Source organism: Pristis pectinata, chromosome 7 (genome assembly GCF_009764475.1).
Source record: "Pristis pectinata isolate sPriPec2 chromosome 7, sPriPec2.1.pri, whole genome shotgun sequence".
Classification (NCBI taxonomy): domain Eukaryota; kingdom Metazoa; phylum Chordata; class Chondrichthyes; order Rhinopristiformes; family Pristidae; genus Pristis; species Pristis pectinata.
This window is the reverse complement of record NC_067411.1, coordinates 37,281,839-37,297,184: the sequence shown is the minus strand read 5'-3', so window position 1 is coordinate 37,297,184 and position 15,346 is coordinate 37,281,839. Positions and strand designations below refer to the sequence as shown.

The 15,346-nt window shown below is 39.7% G+C and overlaps 1 protein-coding gene across 5 annotated transcripts in view; it reads left to right on the top strand.

Moving 5' to 3' along the window:
• Positions 1–15,346, top strand: part of frem1a (Fras1 related extracellular matrix 1a) — a 149,768-nt gene that overhangs the window by 102,549 nt on the left and 31,873 nt on the right. For 4 of the 5 annotated variants that reach the window (XM_052019493.1, XM_052019495.1, XM_052019494.1 and 1 more), the window contains 4 exons: positions 4,721–4,916; positions 6,708–6,972; positions 9,716–10,130; positions 12,662–12,863. In XM_052019493.1, the coding sequence (XP_051875453.1) occupies positions 4,721–4,916; positions 6,708–6,972; positions 9,716–10,130; positions 12,662–12,863 (1,078 nt within the window). Of the gene's footprint in view, positions 1–4,720; positions 4,917–6,707; positions 6,973–9,658; positions 10,131–12,661; positions 12,864–15,346 lie in introns of those variants that run through there. The other variant, XM_052019496.1, reaches the window with a different exon arrangement.

Genomic DNA, 15,346 nt, shown 5'->3' with positions numbered 1-15,346 from the left:
GCAACTGGGATACTGGGCGTCATATACTAGTTCTGCTCTGGAAACTGAGACCTTACCTAACAAATGGTATGTGATTTTCTTTGATCAGAAACTAGTCCAACCATATATATTTACTGCAGTTACAACAGCACATCACAAACTGGGGGACCTTTAGTGAGAGACTTGCCTTCTAACTCTCCAAAGCCTGAAGGTACGAGTTTGCAGTATGGTGGAATATCCACCACTTGTTGGCACCATTCTTATCAGGCAACACTCAACAAGTTCAGCACCATTCAGGACCTGGTGATTAGCACACCATTCTAAACATCCACACCTTCTGTAGTGTGTACCATTTACAAACTGCACTGCAACAACTTGCCATACTGATAGATTTCCTAAAGGATATTAGTGAATCAATTGGGTATTTTAACCTGATTACTTTTACAGTTACCCATTATTTGCACTGGATTTTTATTCCAGTATATAATTACTTGAATTTAAGTTCTCCACCTCCTGTTGTCTCTGGGTCAATAACTTGGGCCTTTGGGTGTTTTTCCTGGTTACTTAACCACTATACTACAGCCCCCTTTGTGTTGTACACCATTCTGATGCATCCATCAATAATGGAGTTTTGGCTTAAATTCTTGGAAATGCAACAGTGCAGTAGTACCTTCACCACAAGGACTTCAGCAGTTTCTCCTCAAGGGCAATTAGGGATAGGCATTAAATACTGAATGAAAAAAAAATGATGGATGAATTGATAAGGATAAACCAGGAAAAAAACTGTCTCACCAAGCTAGATAATGATAGAAAAGTACTCTCAAATTATACCATGTTTAAACTTGGAAAAAATTAGGAGTGGTACTGTCGATCCTTCGCTTAAATTTGAAGATATTTGGAGTCCATTTATTCAATATTTCCACATGATGTAGATCCCCTTTCAATAACTTTCCAACTTGGAGGAACGAAGTTGATGACATAATATTGCTCTGTTTCTACTGAGAAATTTTAGCCCAGTTTTTTGTTGTTGTTTGTTTTTTTTTGAAATTTTTTTTTGTTTAGTTTAGTTTATATTGTTTACAATTTTTCTTATTGATTTGGGTTTTTTTAAATATATATAATAAATCTTTTTCTTTCCTTTCTTTCATATTATATTCATTTACTAAGAGATCGTTGGATCTACAGATTTTTTTTATATTTTATTGTTCTTTATGATTATCTATGCTATGATTGTTACCCCGATCTCTTTGTATTACATGTATAAATATTGATGCTATATATCAAGCTGTATTAATTTGAAAACTTTAATAATAAAAAGATTGAAAAAGAAAAGAAAGAAAGGAAAGTATAAAAGGGAATGGTGTGTCTCAAGGCCTAAAATTTTCTGAGTAGGACCCACTGTTTGCAATCACTATCCACATTTCCACCCCACAAAATGTAGTCATAGAGGCATAGAAAAATACAGTATGGACACAGGACCTTTGGCCCACCAAGTACATGCTGACCATCAACCAACCATCTAGGGTAATCCTATGCTAATCCCATTTTATTCTTCCCACATTCCCATCAATTTCCCCTCCCTGGATTCTACCACTCCCCTACATGCCAGGGGCAATTTACAATTAAACAACCATCTGCACATCTTTGGGATGTGGGAGGAAACCAGAGTGCCCAAGGAGAACCTAGGCAGTCGCAGGGCGAGCATGCAAACTCCACACAGATAACACAAGAGTTCAAGATTGAACCCGGGTCTCTGGCACTGTGAGGCAGAAGCTCTACCAGCTGCCCACTGTACTGCCCTGGATTAGATCTGAAAGACCAATGCCATTGGCCCAGAGAGTTGAGTGGTGATGACAGGACTTCTAGTGATGTGATTGGACGATGCAGGCAGGCTGGAGAAAGCCCCACATACAGCTCCACCTGGGCATAGCTGAGACCCGGAGTATTGTGTACAGTATTGGTCTCCTTATTTAAGGAAGTATGTTAATCCATTGGAAGCAGTTCAGAGAAGGTTTACTAGACTGGTAGATTGAATGATTGGGTTGTTATATGAGGAAAGGTTGGATAATCTAGACATATCCCCTTGAATTTAGAAGAGTAAGAAAGGATATAAGATCCTGATGGGTCTTGGTAGGGTGGATATGGAGAGGATGTTTTCTCCTGTGGGAGTATCTTCAGCCAAGGGGTTACTGCTCAAGACCATAAAAAGACCAACAGTAGTAGAAACAGGGTTGGTCCAATCAGTAGGTCGACGACTGATCCGACGTTCCTCAAGTCTATTTTCCTGCACTTTCCCTTCAACCGTTGACCGCCAAACTGATTAGAAACTCACCTAACTCAGCCTTAAATATGCCCAAAGACTCTTCCCCCACAAATTTCTGTGGCAAGGAGTCCTAAAGGCTCACAATCTTCAGAGAGAAGAAATTCTTCCTCCTCTCAGTCTTAATCTGATGTCCCCTATTCTGAGACTATTGTACTCTCCCATGAGAGGAATCATTCTCTCAGCATTTACCCTATCAGTCAATAAAGCCTCAGCTCAGCTGACTATCTAAGTTTTTCAATGTTTCTAAATAGCTCTCAGAATCATTTATTAAGTGTATTTTCACTGTTTTTATTTATAATTAATTTTAACTAAGAGCATGAAAAATATTTTAATTCATTTTAAACACAAATGATTTCCTGAAGAGCTACAATTTCCATTCATATGAATGGACTCACTGATCCTGTGCTCTGGGAAGTCAAATAGCAGAACACAGCTGAAGAATCACCATTGTAGCCTGCCTGCTAAGTCCCAGACAGGAATCCTGATATCCTGGTAATTAAAAGCTGGAAAATGCTGGCAGTCCTGCGTGGAACTGCAAGTGAAAGCTAACAAAATCTAGCCCACCATGTCAAACAATGTCGACAGACAGAGGAGGACAAGGAGGAATATATTACCATGGTTACAATCACACAGGGCACCATTTGTAGCCTTAATGAGATCTGCAGCAGCACTGCAGCAAGGGCAGAATGCTAACTAGAAGGACTCTGGCATGATTTTTATAGTGTTGATATGATATTGTGTTCAGCATTGGATTGCTTTCCTTCCCTGATTTGTCTTGTTATCTTAAACACTAGAGGACTTATACATAGACAGCCTTACTGAGAAAACACAGTCATGATTCCCATATGGATGCTATTTTTTTCCCTTTTGATTGTTACATTTGGCACACACTACCAATAAAATATAGCTTAAAATTATATAGAATTGACAATTGAATAACACTACCCAGTAAAATACACCCGAGTTCATTTAAACTCTTAATTTCAAAGTGATTTTAATAGCGAAGGTTACTGTCCTCTTAGACTTTCATTGTCTTAACTACATTTAATTCTTTTTTTACTTCCTATATCCCATCTGTACATTTGAGTTAAATCCAAACAAGTCATGTCGTACAAAGGCTTCTTTTAATATTTACTTCTACACTGTCAAAGGGCAGCATATATCGTTGTTCCCATTGACCCTGAGAAGATGGTGACGAGCCATCTTGTTGAACTACTGCAGGAGTTTAAGTGAAGGTAGTCCCACAATGTTGGTGGGTAGAGGGTTCCAGCAATTCGAACCAGTGAGGATCAAGGAACAACAATATACTTCTGGATCAGGCTGTTGTGCATTTTGGAGCGGAACCTGCAGGTGGTGGCATTCTCATGAATTTGCTGCCCTTGCCCTTCTTGGCAGTAGAGGTCACGGGACTAGGAGATAGTGTCAGAGTAAATGCTGTGCATTTTGTAAATGTCTTATTCAGTATCCACTATGTGCAGCTGGTGGAATAAATGAATGTTTAGAGGGTGGATGAGATCCTAATCAAGCAGGCTGCTTTGTCCCAGATATTGCTGAGATTCTTGGTACAGGCCATCCCCAAGTAACGAACAGCTTCTGTTTTTACTGACGGCCATAAGTTGATTTTGCCCTTAGGTCAGAAAATACACAAAAATCACTGGATATGGTAACCACACCTCCACAGTACTGTAATGAATGGCATCAAAAGCACATAAGACTGTTAAGAAAGAACAATTACTGAAAGTGGAGAGAGAGAGGAAACTAGTTTTGCCATTTGCAGGAACGAACATATGTACGTTGTCAAACTTTTAAACTTAATAATATTATGGAAGCTTACTCGTATGTAGTGGTGTCCATAAATCTGGTGTTCTTAACCCAGGGATGGCCTGTAGTTGCTGAAGTTGCAGTCATCCAGGACAAGGAGAGTGTTCTGTCACACTCCTGACTTGTGCCTTGCAGACGGTGGAAGGAGAGGTGCATCACTTGCCACAGCATACCCAATATCTGACCTGCTCCAGAATTCCTTATGTATTAAGAGGATGCTATTTTGGCCAATCAAGCCCATGCTGGCTCACTGAGCAATCCAATTCCTCCACTAATTTTTCTTAACTCTTTCTCCCCACATTTTCATGAACTGTCCTCAGATTCTACCCTCAGCTACATACTGGGAAAAATTTACAGTAACAAATTAATCTACCAGTCTACCAATATTTGCCACACATCAGTCCAAATCTGAACATAACCTAGATTTTCACCGTATGGTGCTTCCACAGAATACCAAGGTATTGAGAGGTTTCTCACAGTAAGGGATAGTTCTAAAATACTGACTACCTCTGGTTTTCAATGTCCTGTTTTCAATGTCCTGTCTCTTCCATTCTGGAAAGTTTTCTTCTCTGCATTCACAACCTATTCTTCCATCAGGAAAGTATGGAGTGGCAAACCCTGTACCCCGGAATGAACTGCAGTCAGGATGACATTGATATGAATCGACTGAGATATGTGCACACAGGAGCGATTGGGACAAAGGGTGAAGACGCTTTTCATTTCCACCTCTTGGATGGCGATAACAAGTCACCTGTGCACAGTTTCCACATCTCCATCCGAAACATCGAAAAGGGTACAATAGTAAACATAACCCTAGAGTTAAGGTGCACCTCCAAAAGCAAAGCTCAGATCATTTTAAAATGAAGAAATATTATTGAAATTGTTTTAAAGACCTTATAACTCTGTAGAATTATACTAGTGTACTGTGAGTGTATTGAGTTGACTGCATTTACTGCTACTTACAATTAGAAAACAGACTTCTCTGACTTTTCCTCTTCTCTGGCTAATCTTTGACTCCATGTAACCTTAAGACCTTCTACTTTCAATGACGTTGGAGGTTTATAACAGCCTGTGTTTGCTCAATATGTGATGTTTTTTCATGAGGGGATGGAATGTTTTTTTTACTTTAATTGTTCATCAATCCTGATGAGTAAAACCATTTTTTCTACTCCTTGTCACTCAGATAAATCCCATTGCCACATAAATAGCATTTTACCAAGGTCACTAACCATGCACAGATTCTGACAGGGATGAACCCTTTTGATAGTCATACTAAGTCTTGCAAAAATAGTTCAGTCAATATGCATCAAATTATTCCAGGAATTTAAAAAAAACATAGATAGATTAGCTCCAGCAATCTACAGCACAGGATAATCTGGCCTATTATATGTTCCTGCTTCTCCCAGACCTTCTGTGCTTTCCTGGAAGGCTCCACCTCCATTTCTATCCAGGTACACCTTGAATTAGTGCAATGGCTGGACTGCACTCCTTTGCTGACTTAGCCTCAGCCCTTGCCTGTTTCAGCCAGAGTCCTTTCTCCCTCCTATTTCTATCCTGGATGACACATACATCTTCATTAAAAATTAATCTGTGTTGTAACAAGTACACTAAAGGGTCATTGAATGACATTCCCATGACTGTTTCAGTTGTGGACCTGCCTCTATGAAATTCATTAGTGCCAGGAGATTGGGGAATGGGCTGGGTGATGCCTGGAGACCAAGCCTGGAGAGAGGGAGACAAGACCAAATCCTGGGTTATGAGGTTAGAGCTTGCACTCATCATGGGGCATATGGGGGTTGATATTGCAGGGATGGGTAGAAAGAGGCAATTATGTTAAAAAATAATTGGATCTACCTGGGTTAGGTTCTCAGAACTGGGCTGAGATCTATTCCAGGAGGCTCCCTTCAAATGGTCCACCTACGAGTAACATGCTTGTTCCTCGAGTGACTAATGATAGGCACTCCTTGGAATAATGAGACGTAATAGCCTGGTCAGATATTTTACCACACGTAACTGAAAGGGTGACTCTCACCTGGTCAAATAGCTGTAATGGCACAACTTAATCTGGGAATGACCAGATTTGAGTTCTGCTCCAGAAAAAAAAACAACTGAACACTGCATGGTCCTGGGAACAAAACAGCCCCATGCATCCAGAATTTTGCCTCATGATGTAAAAGTCTTCCCTTCCTGCCACATATAATGATGAACAAATTCATTTGCACATTATCCCTAGTTATAATGAAACACTTATTAAATGTTACAATTTAACACACATTTTTAAAGGATTCATTAAGGACCTGAATTTACTTTCAAAGGTGTTTGAAATTAATGATGCAGCAAATGACTTAATAACTGTTCTAAAAGTACAAGAGGAAGAACCTGATACAAATAAATTATTGCATCTATTAAGATCACCATTGAAAGCAATTTGTAAAGAGATATTATTATTAAACCTACTCATTTCTCTGCTAATGTTAACTTAGAGTTGCTAATTCTATGTCCTGCACAAATGGCTCTTCAGTTTTTGAAAATTTAATGTGTCTTTTGTCTTGAGAAAGTGTTTATTTGTATTTTGTTTTTCCAGGTGAAATCTCAGTTTTAATAAAACCACTCACCATCGTCAAGGGTGACAGAGGTATACTGACTACAGCTGTTCTTCTTGCTTCTGATGGCACAAACAAACCTGAGGAGCTGCTTTATATCATTACAATCCCACCAAATTATGGACAAATAGAATATGTCAACTACCCTGGAGTGGTAATAACCAGCTTTAGTCAGATGGATGTAGCAGCTCAGACAGTTTCTTACACTCATAGAAGCAAAGCTGTGGCCACCAGAGACTCATTGAGGTGAGAATAGATGCATAAATGTCCTAAGGTATTCTTACTAAACAGTATAGCAAATCTTACAATTCAAGTATATGCTTTGTAGGTTAGTTACTCACTGAGGACAAGGGGATGTTGGCTCTCTTTTAATTGTAGCTGGTGATATGTTCATCAACCAAAAAAAAGTGTAATTGATTCTGAATTGATATACTTATGATTCCCAAATGAATCATCTCAGTGAGGTTTTGGCCTGGAAGGAATTTTCCTTTTATTACAGTGAATGAGTAGAACATTGGCTGGTTACTGTAGAGGTCACACTTTCCAGTCTGCATGTGGATTTATAATCCCCATGTATGCAAGGCTTATTTAATAGGACTATAGGGTTAAGGCTAATTGATATTCTATGGACATGCAAGCAGGAAAAAGATTGTAGTGGAAGAAGTGGAGCTGATCATAGAAATGAAATAAAATGTTCTCATAGAATTTTATGTCAGAAAGTGCAAGGTCATGCACTTTGGTAAGAAAAATCTAAAGGAAGACTATTATCTGTATGGAGAAAATTTGCAGATTAGCAAAATAAAGAGGGGTCCAGGTGCTCTTGTGCATGAATTGCAAAAAGTTAGCAGGCGGGTACAGCAAGTCATTAGCAAGGAAAATGGCATATTGGCTTTTATTGCAAGAGGGTTGAAGTTTAGAAATGGGGAAGTATTGTTAGAATTGTACAGGATGTTGCTGAGGCCACACCTGGAGTATTGGGCACAGTTTTTGCTCCCCTTACTTAAGTACGGATATACTGGCACTCGGGGTAGTCCTGAAGATATTCACCTGGCTAATTCCTGAGATGAGTGGGTTGTCCTATCACCAGCAGCTAAAGAACTTAGATCTGTGTTCTTAGGAGCTTAGAAGGATGAGAGGCAATCTTATTGAAACATATAAGATCCTGAGGGGACATGACAGGATGGATGTTGAGATTTTTTGCCACTAGCCTCAAAAAAAGGGACATAATTACAAGGTTAGGGAGAGGTCATTAAAATCTGAGATACATAGAAACTTCTCTTGGAAGGTGGATAGAAACTCTCTATCCTGGAGGGCTGTGGAGATTAGAGGTATTTAAAGAGGAAGTAGATAAGAGGAAAGAAGAAAGATCGAGGAATTGAGGACGATGAGGAACTGGCACAGAAGATGAGATAAAAGATCCCAACCACAATAAAAATGTGTGGAACAATGTCTACTATTGCATCCAAACTGAAACAGAATATTAAGTTGATTGCTTTTGTTAAATTTATATGTTTGTGGTACGAATTATAGGTAAAACTCTCAGGCCATGCTCTGATTGAGCTGTTCACTTTCATTGGAAACATACAGATGTCCCATTTATCAGAGGAGACTTGAAAGGCCTGCCGGTCAGATAGAATGGAAAGTGTGAGGATTTATTGCTGAATAGAGAACAAGATGTTGGTGCAAGACATTGGTGAGACAGCATTTGGAATATTGCATTCAGTGTTGGTCACCCTGCTGTAGGAATGATACAACTAAATTGGAAAGAGTGCAGAGGAGATTTCTGAGATGTTGCCAGGATTCAAGGGACTGAGTTATAGAGGGAGGATGAGCAGGTTGGGACTTTTTCATTGGAGCGTAGGAGAATGAGGGGTGACCTTATAGAGGTGTATAAAATCATGATGAGCATAGATAGGGTCAATGCACACTGTCTTTTTCCCAGAGTTGGGGAATCAAGAACTAGAGGGCATAGGTTTAAGTTGAGAGGGGAGAGATTTAATAGGAATTAGAGGGGAAATTTTTTCACCCGGAGGGTGGTCAGTATATGTCAGGTACAATAACAACTCTTAAAAGAAACTTGGACAGGTATGTGGATAGAAAAGGGTGAGAGGGATATGGGCCAAATGCAGGCAGGTGGAACTAGCTTAGATGAGAATCTTGATCAGTATGGACCGGCTGTGTGACTCGAGGAAGTGAACTATTTAGATTTTCTGGTGTATTTTACATTAATTCTGCGTTAAACAGTTTAGACATTTACTTTCCAGACAAATAGAGTAACCATCTTTTCAAAATGCTAATGTGATATATCCACCATTTATAGTAAAATTGTAGGTGTGGCCACTGGCCATCAATCTTTTCAGTTTTGTGAATGGGGCTCGATTTGACTCCACCCACAAAGAGTGAAAATGAGAAACGCTGGGAAAAATGTCATTTAAAAAAAATACAGGCAGACTCTCCACACCCAGCCATGGGTGATACATTGCCACCAGCAGAGGGGAGGGACTTGCACCAGATTCCCAGAACCTGTGGTCCTGTCACAGCTCTAGAGAGGGCTAGGGTTTGTACAAGATTCCCAATACAACGGCACTGCCAGTTATACTTCTATATACAATGCTATGATGACCGCTTTTACCGTCGATTCTATTGGTGCACTCATTCCTGGGAACCCATCCTGAGAACCAAGTGAAGTGCCAGTGTACTCTGTTTTTTGGCAATGTGTTGACCAATGCGATAATCCGTGCACCACTGACTGCTTACAAGAGAAATTTATTAAAGGATTGTTTCATAATGATTCAAACTTTGGAAGTTTTATTGGTATAAACAAAAATGTTAGGCCATATGACACAGGTTATTTCTGAGCTTGTGCTGTAGAACCACTAGGACAAGAATCCCTGATAAAGGTGTGTATTATTTTATTATTTCATTTCTATAGACGGTGAAATCAAGAAAACTTGCTGAAGGCTGCCTTGCCTCTGACTCTCTTTGCTAGATTCATTGTCAGCAATGGGCTGTCCACAAGAAACGGAACGCTAGAGATCATCATTGAAAGTACTGATCGCATGCTCCCTGGACTGTCCAAAAACAAAGGGATCCGATTGGTTGAAGGCTCCATGATATCCATTTCACCTGATGTTTTACAATTATCTGACCCTGATACTCCTCCACAGAACCTTACATACATCATCACACAGCATCCTCAGTATGGACAACTGTATTGCAAAGGGGCAGCTCTTCACCAACATAACTTCACGCAGTTGGATGTCGACAACATGGATGTAGCTTACAAACACAGTGGAGGAGGTTCGCAGATTGACAAGTTCATGTTTATTGCCACTGATCTAAGCAATCATGGTTTTCTGATTGATGGGAAATTACAAAATGAACCAGTTGTATTCACAATTGAGGTAAGTGGATGAGGATTATCTGATTTATATACTTAGACATGATCAGAAATATGGTTTGATGGGTAGTTTTAATGGTCAAGGGAAGGAGACATGAATCTTACACTGTAGTATTGCAGATTACAGTATTGTGTTCAACCCTCTCAATGTATAATTTCTGAAGCAACAAACAATTTGCTGGAGGAATTCAGTGGGTTGAGCAGCATCTGTGGGGCGAAAGGAATTGTTAACGGTTCGGATCGAAACACTGCATCAGAAACGTTGACAAATCCTTTCGCCCCACAGGTGCTGCTCAACCCGCTGAATTCCTCCAGCAGATTGTTTGTTGTTCCAGGCTCCAGTCTCTTGTGTCTCTGTGTGATTTCTGGGGCCTTAGAAGTTGGAAAAATGATTCCAGTTTGGTTTACAACTTGATGGTGAAATGTTGGGTTTAACCCATTAACCAGATAATTTGAGTTAATGTCATGGATTATGGGTTTTTCCCTTGGCATAATTGCCATGAAAAGTTCAAACGGATGAGTCATCTGAGGCCTGGCCCAATGATCCGGGGACAAATCAAATGATATCAGCTGATAAATTTCAATTCATGTAATTGAATTATCACAAACAAAAGCTAGTAATAGTAATGGTGACAGGAAACTACTAGATTGTTCTAAACAACCAATTTTCCCAAACCTACCCAGCCTACTTGTGATTTCAGATCCAGGGCAATGTGGTTGGCTCTTCATGGCACATTGAAATGGCTGAGCGAGCCATTCACTGAAACCACTAAGCTATGATTAGAATAAAACACTAACTTGTCAATGGATTTGGATAAAGCAGAAGTACAATCAATCCAAGTCCTCCTGCTGGTGTTTAAGTTGGGAAAGCTGTTGCATAAGTAGCTTAAATACAAGCCATTAGCATACCTGTCTGAGCCAACATCACAGATGCATTATCATTATCCCTGGGAAAGTTCTGTGTCACTGGCTGGACAGCCCAACCAGAGGTACCGGCAGTGCTATACAGTTAGAAGGGAGAGGATCTAGAAGTCTTCAACTCTGATTCCAACTTTGATTGGAGCAAACACCTGAAGATCACCTACCAACCTTCCTCAATTAATGAAGCAGTACTTCTCCATGTTGAAAAGTACTTGGAAGAAGCACAGAGGGTATCAATGGCAGAGAATAAATCGAACATGAGATGTCGAGGTCAAACTCCAAGAGTGATTTTGTAGCAACGTTGCTGGTTGAGTTGGGAAAGACTGAGCTGTCAGACTGGGTCTGGAGCAGGTGGTGAACAATTCAACACAACGGACAAACCTACCTGACCTTGTCCTCGCCAATCTACTTGCTGCACATGCTACTGACCATGGCAGCGCTGATAGGAGTGACCACTATCCAGTTCTACTGGAGACAAAATCCCATCTTTGTATTGGGGAACAATTCGCTGTGTTGTGTGGCAGGACCATCAGGCTGATTGGCAAAGATTTAGAACAGATCGGGCAGCACCACAATGAACATCAATGATGCGCCAAGGGCCACCAGCAACAGCCTTATTTTGTTCTGTCATCAACTGTAACTTCATGGCCTGACATAAACCCCTCACTACTACTTCCATCAAGCCAGGGGATCATCCCCAGTGGAATGGCAGGTATAGAAATACATGCCTCCCTTCCACAGTCTCTATCTACACTCCTTGCTGGCTCTGAAAAGCAGCCAACATAAACAAAGACCATTCCCACACCGGTCATTCTCTCTTCTCCCCCCCTTCCATTGGGCAGAAGATACAAAAACTTGAAAACACGCACCACCAGACTCCAAGACAGCTTCTATCCCGCTCTCTCAAGACTCTTTAACAGACCTCTTATACGTTAAAGATAAACTCTTGACCTCACAATCTACCTCATCATGGCCCTTGCACTGCACTTTCTCTGTAACTGTAACACTATATTCTGCATTCTGTTTTTGCTTTTCCCTTGTACATCCTCAATGTACTGTTGTTTTGAAATGATCTGTATGGATGGCATGCAAAACAAAACTTTTTACTGTATCTTGGTACATGTGACAATAATAAACCAAGTCCAATGCTGACGTGCCAGGAGGAGCAGCAGGAATATCTAAACATGTAGTGCCATTCTGCTGAGGCTACAACACAGGACCACATCCATGCCAAACAGCAAAAGCAGAATGTGCTAGGCAGGGCTACGTTACCCCACAACCAACAGATCAGCTCAAAACTCTGTAGTCCTACCATATCTAGTCATGATAATGATGAACAATTCAATAGTTAACAAGAGGAGAAGGTTCCAAGAATATTTCCATCCTCAACATGGTGTCCTCAGTGCAATGCCTTGGGTACAACCATCTTTAGCTACATGATAAAGTCAGAAGTATTAATATTTGCTAATAATCATACAATGTTCATTTCTACTCAGGATTGCCCAGAGAAAGAAATAGTTGATGTCAGCGTGCAATTGTTGAATATTCATTTCAATGTTGCATTAAAATTACCTTAACAAAGCAATTAAAGACTGAATTATTGCTTTTGTACAGGTGGACCATATAGACAAGGATGCTCCCAAAATAGTTTACCTTCAGTGTCCTTCAAATGTTAAAGTGCTGAAAAACGGCCAGTATGGAATCTACATTTCCTTTCGAGATTTGAAAGCATCAGATATTGATAGCAAGGATGAAGAGCTCGTTTTTCATATCTTACGTGCTCCACACTTTGGTTACTTGGAAAATGTCACAACAGGTAGAGTAAACAAATTATAAGTCCATTTTCATCTATCTTTTTAGTCATTTCTTTAACACTTACAATTACATCATTGTTTTAATCAAATTGAATCGGTGTATTGATTTGTACTTTCTCAGCTATGACTGCTTGTTTTCTTCATAATAATCTTTTGCATTGTAGTTGGGTTTGATGGGTAATTATGAACTAGATGCTAAGTGTGACAGGAGAGTTCAACTACTGTCATTCTTCCTCTCAGGTAACAGGGTCCATTATAAGTAGCAGCACATATCCTTAGAGTGTAGAAGGAATGCTGTGTGTTCGGAAGTGCTGTATTTCAGATGAGACACCAAGCCAAGTCTGTATGCTCCTGTGAACATTAAAGATCCTTCAGTACTATATAAAAAGGAATGGAGAATGTAGACTGCAGTGTAGAAAGCTGCATTATGCTGGGGTGTTTAATTGTTTAGAAATTGAACTATTATGTAGACTGCAACTAATGACTAGCTCCACCTCATTAATTTGCTATTGAATAACAATCTGAATAATTAAACATCCTTCTGTCTCTGCTTTCTTTTTTCCTATTTCTGTTCAGTGCTTCTTACTTTTAACTTTGGCGCTCTCCTACCTTTCCATAAAATTTCTCCCTTGTTCTGTAGTTAAATTTTAATTTGTTCTTGGCAAGTTCATAGCTCTGCTAAAATCATCCAGTCCTAGTTTCCCGGAGAAGAGAATGGGTTGTCTTAACCTTGAATTGCTGCTGTCATTGTGATTCTTAAACTTCTGCAGTTGTCTTAGGAAAATTCTGGATTTTAACCTAATAAAGGTGAAGAAACTTTCAGGATGGTGTGTCATTTGTATAGGAAGGGCATTTTATAGGCCGTTCATTCATCATTGCTGCTTATCTTTCTCAGTGGCAGAGGTTAGCTGGCAGTCATAATTAAGCTTGATAAATTGTCATAAAGTACAGTATACCAGACATTATAAACAATACAGCCACAAAGTACCAATGGTGAATTTTAAATTAAATCTCATGGACACCAATCAAATGGGTTGCTTTGTCCTGTTCAGTGTTTAGTTTCTTTAGTGTTATTGGATCTGCACCGATCCAGATGTCTGGCGAGCACAGTATCATGCTCCTGACTTAAGCCTGGTAAATAAAATCAGGATTTCCAGACTAAGTTTGCACATTTAGCTACCAGGTTGATGTGCTGATCTGGTTAGGATTATGGTCAATGATGAGTTTTGGATTGTAGATTAATCCTAGTTATATTGGAGGTAGGTGTAGATGCCAAAGATAAATCCAGATGTTGGTTTCATTTTTAATGATAGAAAGTACAAGCAAGTTGTACATTTACTAGTAGATTATCCTTCAGGTCTCCTTTGATTCCAACTAATCCAGAAATGCTCTCAGCACCAAATCCCTAAGAACTATAGAAACTGAATATATTTATACATCACAAAGGCCAATGAGTGAGGAGTTGCCTGGAATCAATGAAATCTAAGATAATTGGTGTGTAATTTTTGTCTTAAGTGCAATTACATGAATAGATGACAATTTCAGCACATACATTCCATTCTTGCTGAAGGATCTATATTACTTATTTAAAGTTATAAACACAGTAACAACTGAAAAATAGGTGTCTTGCTTAAATATTACCTAAAATCTGTATGCAACTCCTTGTTGCTTCTTACATTGCATTTACTTAACACCCAGTCCCTACTGAGCCTTTACTTATAAAGTGAATTCCCAAGCAGCTCACTTGATCAACTTCTCCATGCCATATTCTTGCAGCTACCATGGGGCAGGAGGTACAGAAGCCTGAAGTCCCACACCACCAGGTTCAAGAACAGCTACTTCCCTTCAACTATTCAGTTCTTGAACCAACCTGCACAACTCTAATCACTAGCTCATTATAGCAAAGCTATGACCACTTTGGTCACTTTGCACTACAACGGACCTTTTTTTTGTTCTAATTGTGTTCTTTCTTGTAAAAAGTGTGTATATTTTATGTTTAATTTATGTTTTTCTTCTGAACGCTGTATATCTGATGCTATGTGCCTGTGATGCTGCTGTAAGCAAGTTTTTCATTGCACCAGTACACACATGTACTTGTGCATATTATGACAATAAACTCGACTTTGACTTTGGCTCCCCATCCACCATGGAGGGATAACTTCCATCCACTTCAGGCACTGTGAGTTTATGTCCTTTGTCCCCCATTGTGAGTTTATCCTCTGCACCCCTCCCTCACCCCAGCACTGTGGATTTACCTCCCACCAGTTTCCAAACCCTGAGTTTATTTACATCCACACTTAGCTCTCTGTATTTCACTCAGCATTCTCAACCCCACTACTATTCCCTCTATAGTTTCTTACAACCTTTCCTTCCCACTATTGGTTTGTTTCACTCTGCCACTGCTTCTCTGAACTTATTGCCCTCCACAATCTCTTCACTTGGCTTAGTTTACTCAACACTTCCCATTATAGTTTCACTTAAAGCT